The 15,909-nt window shown below is 46.2% G+C and overlaps 1 protein-coding gene across 2 annotated transcripts in view; it reads right to left on the reverse strand.

Annotated features, from left to right (window-relative positions):
- Nucleotides 1-13,970, reverse strand: part of SSH3 (slingshot protein phosphatase 3) — a 36,361-nt gene extending 22,391 nt beyond the window's left edge. Inside the window, exons 1-3 of one of the 2 annotated variants that reach the window (XM_078383496.1) lie at nucleotides 13,926-13,970; nucleotides 6,914-6,954; nucleotides 5,829-6,018 (exon numbers count right to left, since the gene is read on the reverse strand). In XM_078383496.1, coding sequence (XP_078239622.1) covers nucleotides 5,829-6,005 — 177 coding nt within the window. In that variant the 5' untranslated portion in view covers nucleotides 6,006-6,018; nucleotides 6,914-6,954; nucleotides 13,926-13,970. Of the gene's footprint in view, nucleotides 1-5,828; nucleotides 6,019-6,913; nucleotides 6,955-12,549; nucleotides 13,068-13,925 lie in introns of those variants that run through there. The other variant, XM_020806000.3, reaches the window with a different exon arrangement.
- Nucleotides 13,971-15,909: the final 1,939 nt, after the last annotated feature.

Below are 15,909 nucleotides of genomic sequence, written 5' to 3' on the forward strand. Positions count from 1 at the left end.
AGTGCCTGACCACTTTATCTGTCTCCTGAGAAACCTATATGTGGGACAGGAAGCAACAGTTAGAACTGGTCATGGAACAACTGAGTGGTTCAAAATTGGGAAAGGAGTACGGCAAGGCTGTATATTGTCCCCCAGCTTATTTAACTTATATGCAGAATACATCATGCGGAAGGCTGGACTGGAAGAAACCCAAGCCGGAATTAAGATTGCCGGAAGAAATATCAACAACCTCCGATATGCAGATGATACCACTCTGATGGCAGAAAGTGAGGAGGAATTAAAGAACCTTGTAATGAGAGTGAAAGAGGAGAGTGCAAAAAACGGTCTGAAACTCAACATCAAAAAAACTAAGATCATGGCCACTGGTCCCATCACCTCCTGGGAAATAGAAGGGGAAGATATGGAGGCAGTGTCAAATTTTATCTTCCTGGGCTCCATGATCACTGCAGATGGAGACAGCAGCCCTGAAATTAAAAGGCGCCTTCTTCTTGGGAGGAAAGCGATGACAAATCTGGACAGCATCTTGAAAAGCAGAGACATCACCTTGCCAACAAAAGTCCGAATAGTCAAAGCTATGGTTTTTCCTGTCGTGATGTATGGAAGTGAGAGCTGGACCATAAAGAAAGCAGACCGCCGAAGAATTGATGCCTTTGAATTGTGGTGCTGGAGGAGGCTCTTGAGAATCCCCTGGACTGCAAGGAGAACAAACCTATCAGTTCTAAAGGAAATCAACCCTGAGTGCTCTCTGGAAGGACAGATCCTGAAGCTGAGGCTCCAGTACTTTGGCCATCTAATGAGAAGAAAAGACTCCCTGGAAAAGACCCTGATGTTGGGAAAGTGTGATGGCAAGAGGAGAAGGGGACGACCGAGGATGAGATGGCTGGACAGTGTCTGCGAAGCAACCAACATGAACCTGACACAACTCCGGGAGGCAGTAGAAGACAGGAGGGCCTGGCGTGCTCTGGTCCATGGGGTCACGAAGAGTCGGACACGACTAAACGACTAAACACACACGAGGGCTCCAGCGCTGGAGGCATTCAAGAGAAAGTTAGTCCACCATGCCTTTGATTTAGATTCTTGCATTGAGCAGGGGGTACAACCTGATGGTCTTATAGGCCCCTTCCAACTCCATTATTCTATGAAATTACTGTTTAAACTCTGATTTAAATCACTACTCAGAAAGACTTGATTTGAATCACTATTATTTCCCCCTCTCCATACCATATAGATATATTTGGGGGGGGGGGGTTGAACAGGTTGAGAAATGCACTTCTATATAGGAGTATAGAGAACCCCACAAAACCATGGCTCCAGTCCAAGAACTGTTGGATCATATTTCAAAACTTTTAAAAAAGATTATATTGTCTCACAGAATTAACAATCCCTATTGCATAATAGCACCTTTGAGCTTTAGCACTTTTTAAACTAAGACCACTGTCATAAAGGGCAAGGGATGGGTGATCTTGGGAGCTTGAGTGATAGGATGCTTTCTGGCCCCCTGCTATGCCCTAATCCCAACAAGCTGCTCCATACCTGGAAATAATTGGGTTTGGACTTTATATTTAAAATGTAAGCAGGAAGTGCCTGGTTCAGCACTTGTAGCTTTACTTTTTTTCCCCTTTTAATTTGGGAGTCAGGAACCTGAAGTGTAACTCACCCATCCGCAAAGGGAAAGCTGCTGTTCCTGGATGCTTTCAAGTGCAAAAATAAACTTTTGCAAATTAAAAAAAAATCTTTATATTTTTAAAGATGAGTGCCTTGGAGTGGCACAAAATAGCTTAAGGTAGTTTTATATTATTTCTTTGGCGATTTTAAACCTGCAACATTTAAAAGTGTCTCTCATCCCCATCCCTGAATTTGAACTTTTTGTTAACACTGCTAATTTAGGGCATAATGTCGAAAAAAAGCAAACATAAACAAATTGCAAATGTGAATATGAATACGAAAGAGAAATTCGTAACATCTGATTATATTTCTACTGCAAACCAGTGTAACCTATATCATTACAGGCATTTTCACAGGGTAGCCTTAAATAATGTTAAGCTTCGTGTGTGAAAATGCTGTAAAGCAGTAAGTAGATGCAGTTTGGCATTGCATAGTAGGATCTCAAGAAAGAAGCCTCTGTGCTAGAGTTTTCAAGCAGAATGTTTCAAAATTCCTGCCTCAAGAGAACACTTTCCACATTGACATCTGCCCTGGAATTCCAGTAATCTTGGTAAGGATTCTGGTGGAAGTTCTAAATGTAGGAACTTTATTTGCAGCCTTGCATGCTGCCTGTAAATTGTGTGACTGGGAAGGACTTTTCTGAGCTGGGGTGATTGTCTGTCCAGCACTAACCAATTGTTCCTTCCAGCCTTTTGAATTCAAAGGAAACCCTGCGTCTCTATTAAGTGTTCCCTTTCCCTTTCTTTCCTTGGCTGGTGGCAGTTGTTTGTTTGCTGTTGATCTGTTCAGTATGTGTGCAATAAAGAAAGCAATATAGACAACTCTGTAACTTCAAATAACTGTAAATAAATGTTTTTTATTCTTTGTCTTACAAATGTCTCAAAGTGAGTTGAGACTTTAAGTGCCAGTTAAGGAAAAAGGGGTGGACTCTGGGAAACTGGTACCAACTCTCCTCTATGAGTCTCTGTACTTCTACTGCATAGCAAGAAGTAATTTTACCAGAAATTCAAAACTCTGCAACACTAATAGGATATACACATTATTACGGTGAAGTCCTGAAGCATGTTTAGTCTCACTATTGTCTTATTTGAACTGTGAGCATACATGACACATGCAGGCATTTACTTCTCAACATCCCACTCTGTTAGAGAAGGTCAGCAACGATAAGCCAGCTGCCTTTTCGTGTAGCTTCTCTGCCATTGTTGATCTTCCAATTAAACAACCCCAGGCAGGCTTCTACAGAGCACCCAGACTCTACTAGAAAGCTGCCCCAAAGCCTTAAGGAATTCTTCTTGGTGCTTGTGAGTGACTCACTCTTTAGCAGGAAAAAAAAAGTTACTTAAGCTTCCCAACAAGGTCCCCCACAGCCAGAGCTGCAACCAGGCTCAGTAGAGACGCCTGCTCTGGCTGCCTGCCCAAAACAGCAAAAGACCCACAGGCCATAAATGGGGAAGTGGCTGCAGCTCCCAGCTGACAGTCGGCTGGAAAGCTACATTCCAAAAGGAAAAGAATTCTTCTCTGTCCCCATCCCAACCCTTTGCAAACTTCTGCAAACAAGGACAATGAGGTCCTGGGGGGTGGCAGGCAGGCAAGGCTGAATTCATGTACCACAAGAAGGCTGGGAAAGGACAACATGAAAATTCTGGACTCACATGGAACACAAGGCAAAGGCGAAGTCAGGTCATTAAAAAAAAGAATCATATTCAGATTACTAGTATATAGAAACCGGGTGTTATCGAGATGTTCCCAGGGAGAAGCTAAATATGTGACTCTACTTCACCGCTTATAGGTATGGGCTCACAACACGATTTAGTGCTGATGGTAAGAAATACCCATAATAGTCATACAAATACAAGGGTATTTTTATTTATTTTATTAGATTTATACCCTGCCCATCTAGACAGATAGTCTACTCTGGGCAGAAAAAGGTAGCACGTGAGGGAGAAGACTAGGCTAAAACCCTTCTTCTTGACTTTTAGTTTTCTCTGTGCAGCAGACAATTCTTCCCTGGTGGAGCAGTGGAGAGGAACTTTTGAGCTTCCATACATTTTGGATGAAAGCTTCCACAGTCCCCATGTTGGCTGAGACTTCTTGGAATTGAAATCCAAAATGTCCAGAAGGCCGGATGTTCCTTATTGCTACTATCGAGGAACACTCAAGAATGTGAACCCCCATATCTAGTCTGAAATGACACTGGGTAGACAAAATGCTGGGAAAAGAAAAGTAAAAAAAATACGTGGCACTTTAAAGAATACAAATTTCAGTGTGAGCTTTTGTGAATCTAAGTCCACTTCCTCTGACAATGGGGTACAAGCACATTGCCACTATCTTTATACAGATACTCTCAACCAGATGAGAATACAGATAATAGACAAAGTCACAATGATTCATTTAGACAGGAATGGGGTTATCAAGCAGTTAACTGTTTCAATTAACAGGTCTTGGCCACAGTGATAGGACTTGCTAATTGACCTGCAGGTGGAGTTGGCTGCTGAGATATGTTCTGGGACAGAGGTCAGAATCTCACACCTTTCGGTAACATTTTACGCCCATAAGCTACTACAAAAAGCCGGGTTATTAATATATGTTGTGAGGTAAGAAGCTTTGATCTCTATTGAGTCCCTTAGAGATTCAATTGAACTTTTTTATGTTGCCAACTTGTGCCTCTTGCGTGAGCACACATCACTGCTGTCTGAAATACTGCTTTCTCAAAATAAAACACCACTTTCTAATTTCTAACACCTCTAGAAGGTCACAGCCTGAAAAGCATTCAGAGTACAACTGTTGGTTTTTGTCAGAGTGAAAGTTCAGTAGGACCAGAGCCCATTTATACTCCTAAGAAGACAGACGGGCTCATAAAATGCAAGGGGAGTAAAAGAATTTGACTGCTAGGATGGAAACGAAAACTGGTCTTTGAAGGCAGCTATTCACCCTACAGCAGGAAACGCTAAACCAAGGCCCTGAGGGTTGGTCAAAGTAGGCCCTGAAATGATAAATAAAGCCAACTCTAGTGTGAGAGAAGCAGGTGGGTCAGGACAGAGATTCAAGTAAGCTATCTGAATAGCTCAGTGCATCAGAGCACCTGGCTGTGGAGCCAGGAGTTGGGTGTTTGACCACTTCTGAATACCCTGCATCAACAAAACTATGGGAAAAGTCATCACCATAAGTTAAAATCACTTTGATGGCAAGTAATTAAAATACCCTATAAGGGACTGCAAAACACTGAAAGTACACAATTACAGTACAGTGGTGCCTTGATTTACGAATGACCCGACTTACGACCATTTCGAGTTACGACCAGCTCCGGCTGCAAAATTTAGCTTCCACTTGCGGCTGGAGCTGCCAGTTAGGAACACAAAAAGGCAGGGGGAAAAGGCGGGAAGTTCAACTTGCTAACTGTTGGTGGCAAAGAGGCTGCTTCTTTGTTGCTCTTTCGCCCCAGCAGTTACAGAGTGTGCCATCCGAGGAAGCTTGGGACTGCCTGGCTTCTGCTTCTGAGTGAGAGTGTGTTTGTTTGCAGGGAGGCTTGGGACTGCCTGGTAAGGTAAGGTGCTGCTTTCTGCTTTTTAAAAACTGCCTGTTCTGGGTGGGTTTTGCAGAGTGGGTTTGGGCTGGGGGGGTTTATGTTTCTGTGCTGTTGTTTTGGTTTTTTTTGTGATTTTTTTGCAGCCCCAGCACCTTCCGATGGGGCTTGCTCTGTTGTTTATCTTTGGAAGACTTTTTTTAAAGCCCCAGCACCTTCGGGATTTGCTGTTGTTTATTTATTTATTTATTTATTTAAGCCCCAGCGCCTTCGGGGCTTGCTCCGTTGTTTATTTTTGGATTTTTTTGTTTTTGTTTTGTTTTTTGCAGCCCCAGCATGTTCCCATGGGGCTTGCAGTCTTTTACTTTTATTTTTGTTTTTTTTTTCCTTCTTCTTCTGGAACGGTTTAATTGCGTTCCAATGCATTTCAATGGGAAACGGTGATTCGACTTATGTCTATTTTGAGTTACATCCATCTTCTGGAACGGATTATGGTTGTAAGTCGAGGCACCAATGTAGCTGTTTCAGACTCACTGAGTTTCTCTGAGAGCCACATTTTATGGTCTCAGACCATAATTATTTTCCATTCTCCATCATCCCCATCCCTGTGATATCAGCCGCTCCATTAACAGCCTCTCACCAGCCGGATTGTGTCTTCTGGCCGCAAGAGCCCAACCATCTGCTGTAAATGCACTTCCTGCTGTCCGGCTGGAGCATCCTCTGCCTTCGGCTCCTGGTCGATGGAAGCTGCCGGACCCTCCTGCACAGACTCTAGCTTTTCTTCTTCTTGCAAGAGCAAAGCAGCTCCTTTGACCATGACGAAGCTGTGCCTGAAGAAAAGCAGGTGGGGGAGGGGGACAGAAGACAGATATAAAGGGGGAAAAACACCTCTCATTGTTTTAGAGACCACTGATGTAAAAAATAAAAATCGGACATGATTGCAGCGGAAAGCCAGCAGGGAGTTGCTCTATCTTAGGAAAAAGAGCTTGCCCGTGTCCCATGGGGACGAGGTTTAGAAAACAATTTGTGATTACAAAACAGCCTGGGAATCTGAAATGCTCGTGATGAGAGAGCCCTTGTGTTTGGAGGGAAACCAAAGAGAAAATTCAGCTGATAGGAATAATAATAGGAAATGCTATTACAAGGAGAATTTGGTTTCATTTATGATTCATATATATTTAGGGCATGGTATCCTTCCATACACTTATTTGGTACATATTTTCCGTAAGTAGACACTCTGCTTTACTCCCCACTGTTCTAAGGTTTTTTTTTCTGTACACTTATTGCTCTTTTGTTATGGGACAACACTGATGTCCTTCTTTATGACTGTGGTTCTCTTGGGAAATTGTGGTTCTGTCCCAATGCAACTTCAATTGCTACTTGGATTTTGGCTCTGTGAGTTTCAGATGGTAATGAGACTTAATAATTAGTAACTTCACACAGATACAGTTCTGAATTTTTTCACTGCAGAAATCCAGAACTTTTTAAAATAACTGTTAACCCCCCCCCCCCGCAAACCTCTGATAACTGTTCCTCTCTTAGCTGGGATACAACATTGTGCTATTAGCACTGATGGGCTCTAGTCGGGATGTTACACTACATCTAAACCTGAAGATTTTAAAAGGATGTTTACAATAGCCTGGTTCTGGACAACCATGAGGGTTGATGCTGGACTTTTGCATTTCCTTATATAAAAGGACAAAACAATAAAGGCCACCTCCTCACCGTCGCTGCAGCTGTCTTCTCCGCGAAGAAACATCTTCGTCCTGCAAGGGAATTCCAGGTAGAGGAGTCATTTTTGCTTCAGATCAGAGGTGAAGAACCTTCTGATGCAGGTGGTGGTGGGTGACTGCTAGCTTCCACATGCTCAGCACTGATACCCTGCTGAATTTCCATGCAACTTACCCTCCAGTTTCTACCATGAGCTTCCAGAGGCTGTGACAGTCTACCCAATAAAAGTAGTGGAATTCTGGTGAAGTAAGGCTCTGGCTCAGCCTTTCCTAACCAGCAATACTGCAGTCTTGGATTACAGCTCCCACCATCCCTAATCATCACAGCCAAATTGGCTGGAGATTATGGGAGTTGTCCCCCACACCTGGAAGGCTCAGGTTGAGGAAGGCTGCCCTTACTCTGAGTTGATGGAACTCCAAAAAGTATTTATTTATTTAACCTATATGCCACCCACACTACCCAAAGGTCTCTGGGTAGGCCTCTCGTCTTTTACTTTTCTTTGTCTAGGCAGTAGGGCAGAATAATACGCCGTCTGACTCATACAAATGCTATAAATGCAATTAAACCATAAACTATGCCCTGCTGGTGTCAGGCACAGTAAAGAAGGCAAGCACAAACTTGCCATCATAAAAGCATATGAAACACTGCACCAGATCAAAACCTTCCTGTTCCAGAAGGTTTTTAATTGAAATAATATCAACTGTGGGTCCTGATGGCAATTTTTAGAGCATTGTATTTTGATTGTATTTAAGTGTTTTTATCTTTTGATCCTTTTATTGAAATCAAATTGTTGTAAGCCGCCCAGAGACCTTTGGGTAGTGTGGGCGGTATATAAGTTAAATAAATAAATAAATAAAAATATTGTGGTGCCCCGCTTGACGATTACCCCGCTCCATGACGAATCCGCATTACGATGAGGTTTTTGCGATTGCAATACAATGTTTAAATGGGAAAAATTCTCTTTACGACAATCGGTTCCCTACTTCGAGAACCGATTCTTCACTAAATGACTATTTTAAAGCAGCTGATCGGCGGCTCTCAAAATGGCTCCCCGCTGTGCAAAACAGCTCCCCACTGTGTTTAGGACAGATTCCTCGCTTAACAGGCACCGGAAAATGGCTTCCCTATGGAGGATCTTCGCTGCACGATGAGGTATTTCACCTATTGGAATGCATTGAACCGGTTTTCAATGCATTTCAATGGGTTTTTTAATTTCGCAATGAGCATCGTGGCGCAATGGTTAAACCGCTGTACTGCAGCCAAAACTGTGCTCACGACCTGGGTTTCAAATCCCAGGTAGCTGGCTCAAGGTTGACTCAGCCTTCTATCCTTCCGAGGTCGGTAAAATGAGTACCCAGCTTGCTGGGCGGGCAATGTGTAGCCTGCATAATTAACTTGTAAACCGCCCAGAGTGCTTGAAGCACTATGGGGCAGTATATAAGCAGCACGTTTTGCTTTTGCTTTGCTTGACGATGATTTCGTTCTACAGCGATTTTGCTGGAACGGATTATCGTTGTCAAGTGAGGCACCACTGTAGAGATAGATAGATAGATAGATAGATAGATAGATAGATAGATAGATAGATAGATAGATAGATAGATAGATAGATAGATAGATAGATAGATAGATAGATAGATAGATAGATAGAGAGAGAGAGAGAGAGAGAGAGAGAGAGAGAGAGAGAGAGACAGACAGACAGACAGACAGACAGACAGACAGATAGATAGATCGGTAGGTAGATCGATCGGTAGGTAGGTAGATCGGTAGGTAGGTAGACAGACAGACAGATAGATGATGAATTAGGTCAGTGATCAAATCAAAAAAGGAAATGGTTGGGCCCTTTCCACAGCAGCCTGAGAGCAGCTTCTGCATCAAGTTTGTGTGTCAAAATCTGCAAAGCAAAGTATCACTCCATACAGCTGATGAAATGGAGGCTGGGACACAGAAGCTTATGATGTAAGCTTGTTCGTCTTTATGTTGCCACATAGCACTTATTGCTGTTTCCACTGCGAAGGACTAATATAGCTATCCCTCTGGAAATCTGTACCAGGAAAACTAGGTGGAATCCACATATTTATAAGTCACCTTGTAAATAACTAACTACCTTGAGTGCTGGAAATTTTGTTTTGGTGGAAAGGTAGGGTATAAATAAGACAAGATGATCATCCATCAGTGAGTGAGTCAATTCTGTTTGCACTCCTAGCTTTGGCAACAGAGAAGAATCCAGGATTCTGTTTTATAATGGCTGCTTTCATAAACTCTTGACCCACTTGGCTAGAACATATGCTCACAGAAAACTGGGAGCAAAGGGAAACAACTATAATATTATCCATTTTTCAACTCTATCCTTGTTCCGACATATATGGGATTTCCACTTATACCATAGCACTTACTCAGTTCTGAAGGCACTTCACACAGATTATCTCTGTTGACAACCCTATAAGGCAGACCAGTGTTGCTCATCCTTGCACCAAAGATGACAGGGCACAATGAAAAGTGACTTTTCCATGTCTACACAATAAATTTCCAGGTATAAACAACCCTGAAACCAAGGGCTTTCCAACTTAGATTCTCAGTTGCAACTCTAACACTCATTATTCTGTACCAAGTATGGATGTCTTACAGTGGGGTCTCTACTAAAGAACTTAATCCGTATTGGAAGGTGGGTTCTCAAGTGGAAAAGTTCTTATGTAGAATCTGCATTTCCCATAGGAATGCATTGAAAACCATTTAATCCGTATCTGCTCTTTTCCGTCCATAGAAACTAATGGGAAGCTGCTATTCCGCCTTCTGCCACTAGAGGGGGATATTTTTCTTTTTTTTTTCTTAGGTCAGGGAACAGTGTTAAAAGCACTTCTGACGAAGCTAATTTTGAAGCAATGGACTGAAAACCAATTAATCCGTTCTGGCTGTTTTTTTGTTATGTAGAGGTGCGTTCGTACATTGAAGCATTAGTTCCTATAGGAACTAATGCAAAGCTGGTTAATACGTACTCTACCACTAGGGGGAGAATTTTTTTTAACCTAAGATGACCTAAGGTTAAAAAAAGAGCAGGAAAGGTTTTTTTTCCTGTTCTTATCTAGGATTTCTGTTCTCCAGTAGAAGCAAAATTTAGCAAACGGAGCTGTTCTTAAGTAGAATTGTTCTTAAGTAGGGACGTTCTTAAGTAGAGACCCCACTGTATTTCTACCAAGCCAAGGACTTCCTATCTGCTATGCCAGGTGTTATGGGCTGTGAGATGGCAGACAACGGAGTGTTTGTACCCTAGTTCCATATAGCAGGGATAGCAATCATATGGCTGTTGGTGGACTGCAACTCCCATCATTCTTAACCCTCTCACTATGCTGGTCAGAGCTGACAGAAGATGAAGCAACATTTGGAGGGCCACATATTCCTTACCAACAAGATAGCAAAACCAGAAAGTTCATCAGACCCGTCACAATATATGGTTAGGTAAGGCTGGTCACAAATTGTGCATTAAAAACACCCCAACCTAGACTGAATCCTTTAATAAAAGTTATCTAGACCTAGGCTCTGTCACTGCCTGGCAGCAACAGGAAAACCTCCCTTACGTGCAAGGGCCAGAACAATTTCTCTTGTGGGCCACTTTCCATGACTTGTCTCCCTGGAATAGCTAATATTTTCCTGGACTATCCTTGAATTCATACTCTTGTATAACTTTATCTCTGTGCTTCCCAGTCAGCTGGCAATTTCCTGTGACATTATTAAGCATGAAAACAAAACAAACAGTCTTCCTGCCATTTCCTAATTGCCAGTTGCTTGCACAATGTCTCATTACACATTAAACCCAACCAGTCATGCAGTCTACCAAACTTGAGGTGTTAATTCAGGTGCCCTAGTTCAGCATTAAGCAATGGTATAACCCACTGCTGGTATTTCAGGCTGGATCTCTTTCCTTCTCTGAGGGAGGCTGCCATGCAAGGGACATTTTTGCTGCTCTCCATGGGTCTCTGATGTTGCAATCAGCAAAGAGCAGGCAGGAAGTGGCAGATGGTGAAACTCACTGACATGTCACTCTTATTGCCCACTTCTCCACACAGGATCCAGAGCTGTCAGAACACTGATTAGAGAACGCCCCCCCCCCCCATTCACAGGGACACCAGGAAAGAATGGTCATTGGACACTGGCATCCTTTTGATTGGGCTCCTAAATTGTTCCCTTACAAGGAGAAACTGGTACTGGAGAAAGCTCGGAAGGGAAGGGAAGAGCTCTACAACAAGCTATCCTCTGTTGGAAAAGAGACCCATGTGAAAAGAGATGAATGTTGCTTTTCACAACTGGCCTCTTCTTTTTGTTGCTTACCACAGCCAGCTGAGTTTCAAAGGGCCAGCCTTTCAGAAGCCAGACTACCCCTCTCTTAATACAAGGTACAGGTTGGTATAATCAAACACCTGCTGCTACAACAGATTCAACCACACATTCAAGTTTTCCTCCAACCTGGCATCCTCCACGTATGCTGGACTATATCTTTCATCATTCACATGGACAGTGATCAAGCAGCCATGCTGATTTAGGGATATGGGGTTTGTAGTCCAATGTTTTTGGAGTGTGTTTGCATTTTGACTATGTCTTTCTTCCACCATTTAATCACTCAGAATAATGGCCGCCGCCACCCCCCCCCCCCAATTTTGCATTCCTCTAACTTCTATGAGGACCTCTTCAACTGTATGCTTAATATCCTCCACAAAACATGCAAAGGCTGGCCTTTAAAAAAGAAGAAATCCATTTTTGCTTATTTTTGGCTGTCCTGATTGCAAATCTGGCCAAACTGATTGCAGACTTTCCATTACTAGAAATATTCTTCCACACTCTGGAGCCACCAAGGCGGGCCTACAGGGCCCCAGTCTTTGAGCCCATGACCCAGCCCCACCTCCCCGCAGGCCTAGCAAGTGGTTAAACTACCAGAGGGTAAACAACCTTTACGGAGAAGTTAGAATGACTGGCTGGAACGGCGCAAGGCTGTTCAGTCCCAACATTTATACCCTCTGCTTTTCCACTACAATGAGCCTTCCAGGCGGCTAACGATGAAACGCAAATCTATTAAAAGTTGCAGATAAAAACCCAGTGCATGGCAGCAACGAGTCAGCTGAGACGTGCGTCTCTGAAGAAAGAAGGTCTTGTTTTCCCTCCAGCCAAAGGCGGACAGAGACGGTGCCAGCCTGTTTTGCCCTTGGCCCAGGAGGCTAAGAGGACACCCACCCGGGGCTGTGGAGGGGGCTCCCGCCACCCTGCTCCCTCGCCTGGGCCGAGAGGCCGGACAGGAGGCACTGCGGAAAACCTCGGCCTTCGACGCCCCCGCCACGTTCCTTAAATTGCCCTCGTTTCCCGACGGCGCCCCCTGCAGGAAAGAGCGAGAACAATGGCCCTTTCCGCGGAGAGACCCTCTGGCACCCGGCTTGCAACGGGAGATACGAAACGGACGGCGTGCCGAGTGCCTTCGGGGGAAAGGCAACAGGGTGGAGCGGAGGCATGCCCAGGAAGCGGGGGTGGAGGACGGGGGCAGCGGAGACAGGATCGCGGTGAGGCGGCTCCAAGGTGCGGGGGGGGGGTCCCTGCGCGGGCGGGGTGTGGGAAGCCCTGCTTCTCTGGGAAGGGGGGGCACCGCTCACCTTGCAGCCGGTGGGTGTCGAGTGGCCACTCCCGGAGGGGGAGCGACAGACCGTCACCAGCGCCATGCGCCCACTTCCTCCGCTCCTCGCCGAGCGCTACGGAGGATCGTGTCCTGGGGAGCCCGCGCGGCCGCAGACGGTCTCCAGGGGGCGGAGGGAAGGAGCCCCTCATTCGCTGGCCCCCGAGGTGGGAGGACCTGCCCGACATAAACTTTCCCGTCTCTGCCGACGGGCTGCCGCTTCGAGGAAGCAGCGCCCGGGCGAGCTGCAGCGAAGGCAACGGCGGAGGGACCGTCCTTGGCGAGGCGGGGAGAGGGGAGGTCCTTAAAGGAACAGGCCCAGGAGGCGAGAGCGTTTCTTCTCACCCCCCCCGCCCCGGAGGGCACGGCAGGAGGGAGAAAGGCAGGCAGGGGAGTGCGCGGAGCCGCAGCCCCTCCGACAGCGGTTTGCTTGGGTCAAGGCTCAGCCGGGGCGCCTCGCTGAAGGAAGAGGGAGCCTTCATTCGCGTCAGGAAAAGGAGAGCGCCTCGGAGGATACGCAGAGTGTCTTTCCCCGCCCCCCCCGGGTGGACTAGAACCTCGGCACACCTCCGCCACCTCGCTGCCCTGTGCCAGGTCGTTCCCCTCGCCGTGCCAGGGTAGCGCTCCCATTCCCCCCCCCCAGGGCCCCGCTCTTTCCAGAAATTACTCCCATCGAGTAGAAGCGCAGCACCTCCGAGCGGTGGCTGCTGGGCTGGCACGGGAGGGGAGAAGACAGCACAGGGCCGTGTGTGGACGGTGTGCTGTGCAGGGTATGGCCAGCCACGCGCTTCTCGTTAAGCTGAGGAGAGGGAGACCTCACTGCCGCCCAGCTGATGTGATGGCCGGGGGACCGGGGGGGGGGGGGGACGACGGCGACTCCCGCGCTCGTTTCCATGCAAGCAGATTCGAAACCTGACGAGCGCCCTGACACCGAGTCTGAAGTTCAACGAGAAGCCTCCGCCCGAGTGGGAGCGACATCCCAGGCTTCCTGTATGTCAAATGAATTTAAAACATGACTCAGCAAGAGGTTGAGCAAGTAAGCCGAGCATCCCAGCCCCGGGAAGCCGCACCGACGCCTCTCCTCCCCGCTCGTCCTCAACCACGACGCATCTAGGGATCGCGCCACTCATTCATCACGAAATGAGCCCATCTCCTTGGGTCCCACGCGCAAGGAGGAACGGCAAAAGGCGCCGGCAAAACAGCATCCGCTTCTCTACCAGGGGAGCCGGGCCTGCTGAGGATCAAAGGGCGGAGTAAACGGCGCAGTGCTGAAAGTCTTTGCGGAGTGGCGCCGGGGGGACGGAGGGAGGGAAGAGGGTTGAGGAAGGCAGCCATCAATCGGCTGGCAGGTCTTACCTGTCTCTTTAAAACAGCCTCCCCCCGCGGGGTGTTTCGGTGCTAAGAATGACTGAATTACAAACCCCACCAGCCCCAGCCGTCATGGTCACGGAGCGAGGCGTCCCGAGGGAGCTGCATTCGGGGAAGGCGGCTTAGAAAGCTCAAATCGCAACAAGCGCTGGAAGCAGCTTTGATTCAACCCAGTCGTTTTAAAGCGGCTTGAATAAATTGCCCCCCCCGCCGCGTTTGTGAATTGTTAGAAGGGGGGGCAGTACCTTACACACAGTTCACAGATCAGTTCTTTTAGCAAGCAAACATTACATTCCCTATTTAGTTTAGAGAGTGATCAATTCAACAGTGGATTGAGAATGTGCTGCTCATACCTGGGCCAACTCCTTTATTTATTTTTGTAGTCAATGTAAGTTGCTGGATAGCTCAGTGAGTCGTCTAGCTGCAGAGCCAGAGGTTGGGAGTTCAATTCTCTGCTGTGCCTGCTACTAGTAGAAACAGCCTGTATGGCCTTGGGCAAACTGCACAGTCTCAGGACACCCCCCCCCCCCCCAGAAGAAAGGAATGGTAAACCTGTTTTGTATTCAATACTGAGAAAACCCCGAAAAAGGTGGCCATAAGCCAGAATTAACTTGGCAGCATGCACATATTTTAAGTTGCTTCATCCTCATCTTGTTATATGCCATCCAGTCGGGTCTGATGTATGGCCACCCTAGCAGTTAATGACCTCCAGAAAGTCCTGTCGTTAAGAACCCTGCATGGGTCTCATTTCCAAAGAATCTCGCTTCATCTTGCAACATCCTGACATAGCTGGGCTTGCACTTTGGCTTGTATTTGTTCTTGCTGGATAGCTCAAGTCGGTTTAGTCGTCTGGTTGGGCATTCAATTTCCCACTGTGCTTCCAAGTTTTAGCTGTGCTACGTAATACCCACCATGGCACAGACAAAACTTCGGAGTGATGAGTCACAACCGCTATCTGTAATGAGGTTTGGATGGGTAGCAGCAAGGCAGAGCAGTTAAAAGGAACACAGCAACTAGGAACAAAGTTAGAGCACTGGGCAAACAAGTGACATTTCCTGATTACTCTCCTTTTTAAAAGGCCTTTTAGAGGCATTTTGACCATTTTCCAAGTATCCATTTGTGAGGAGGCTTAATACAGCAAACAATTTTACTGCTCCAAAATGGGGTAGAAAGAGGAAAGGTTGTGCCAGGTGATGTCGGCCAAAGAGTGGGCAGTGGACTGAGAAAGAGGAACCGGACAAAAGAGGTAGTGGGAAATGTACAGACTCTCAGAAAAAGGCAGAAATAAGGCAAGGGACAAAACTGATGAAATGGGTGACTTGTGTTGCTTAATCTGGAGTCACTATATGCTGGGGGGCAGGGCGGAGAGAGAGGAATGCATGCTTGAGGACTAGCTCAAGAATGGCTAAAGCAGGGGTGGGAAATATGTGTTTCTCCAGATGGTCGCTGACTATAGCTTCCATCTGCCTTGCTATATAATGATCAGGGAATAAATGTTAGTAAGCGGAATAAATGAGGCCGTTGTGAGAAGTAGGGACCAGAGAAAACAATGACTGGTGTGGAAAAATTGCTAGTAAAGGGGTCTAAGTCCTTTTCAGAGCCCTGAGTCATGAGGATGGGGAGGGCATTATAAGATGACAGGACCCCCCCCCCCCACAGGAAATCCGGAACATTGTGAACAAAAAGCTCATGAAAACTGTAAGTATGGGTGGTGAGCAGTTCACACAGTGATGTAAATGAGCCAGATCTCATTTTGACTGCAGGCTTCCAGTTTTGAGAAATGGAATTGTCATCCCCCCTTTTTTGGGGTGTGTGTGTGAATCACCTGGAAATATTGCTGAATTGCAACTCCTACTAGATCTAGCCAGCATATGTGGTGAAGTATGGAAGTCCAATCATGTCTGAAGAGGCACACGTTGCCCACTCGTGGTCTGGAAGGTTCCTACATATGAATCTTCCCAGCCTGTTACGT

Source organism: Pogona vitticeps, chromosome 1 (assembly GCF_051106095.1).
Source record: "Pogona vitticeps strain Pit_001003342236 chromosome 1, PviZW2.1, whole genome shotgun sequence".
NCBI lineage: Eukaryota > Metazoa > Chordata > Lepidosauria > Squamata > Agamidae > Pogona > Pogona vitticeps.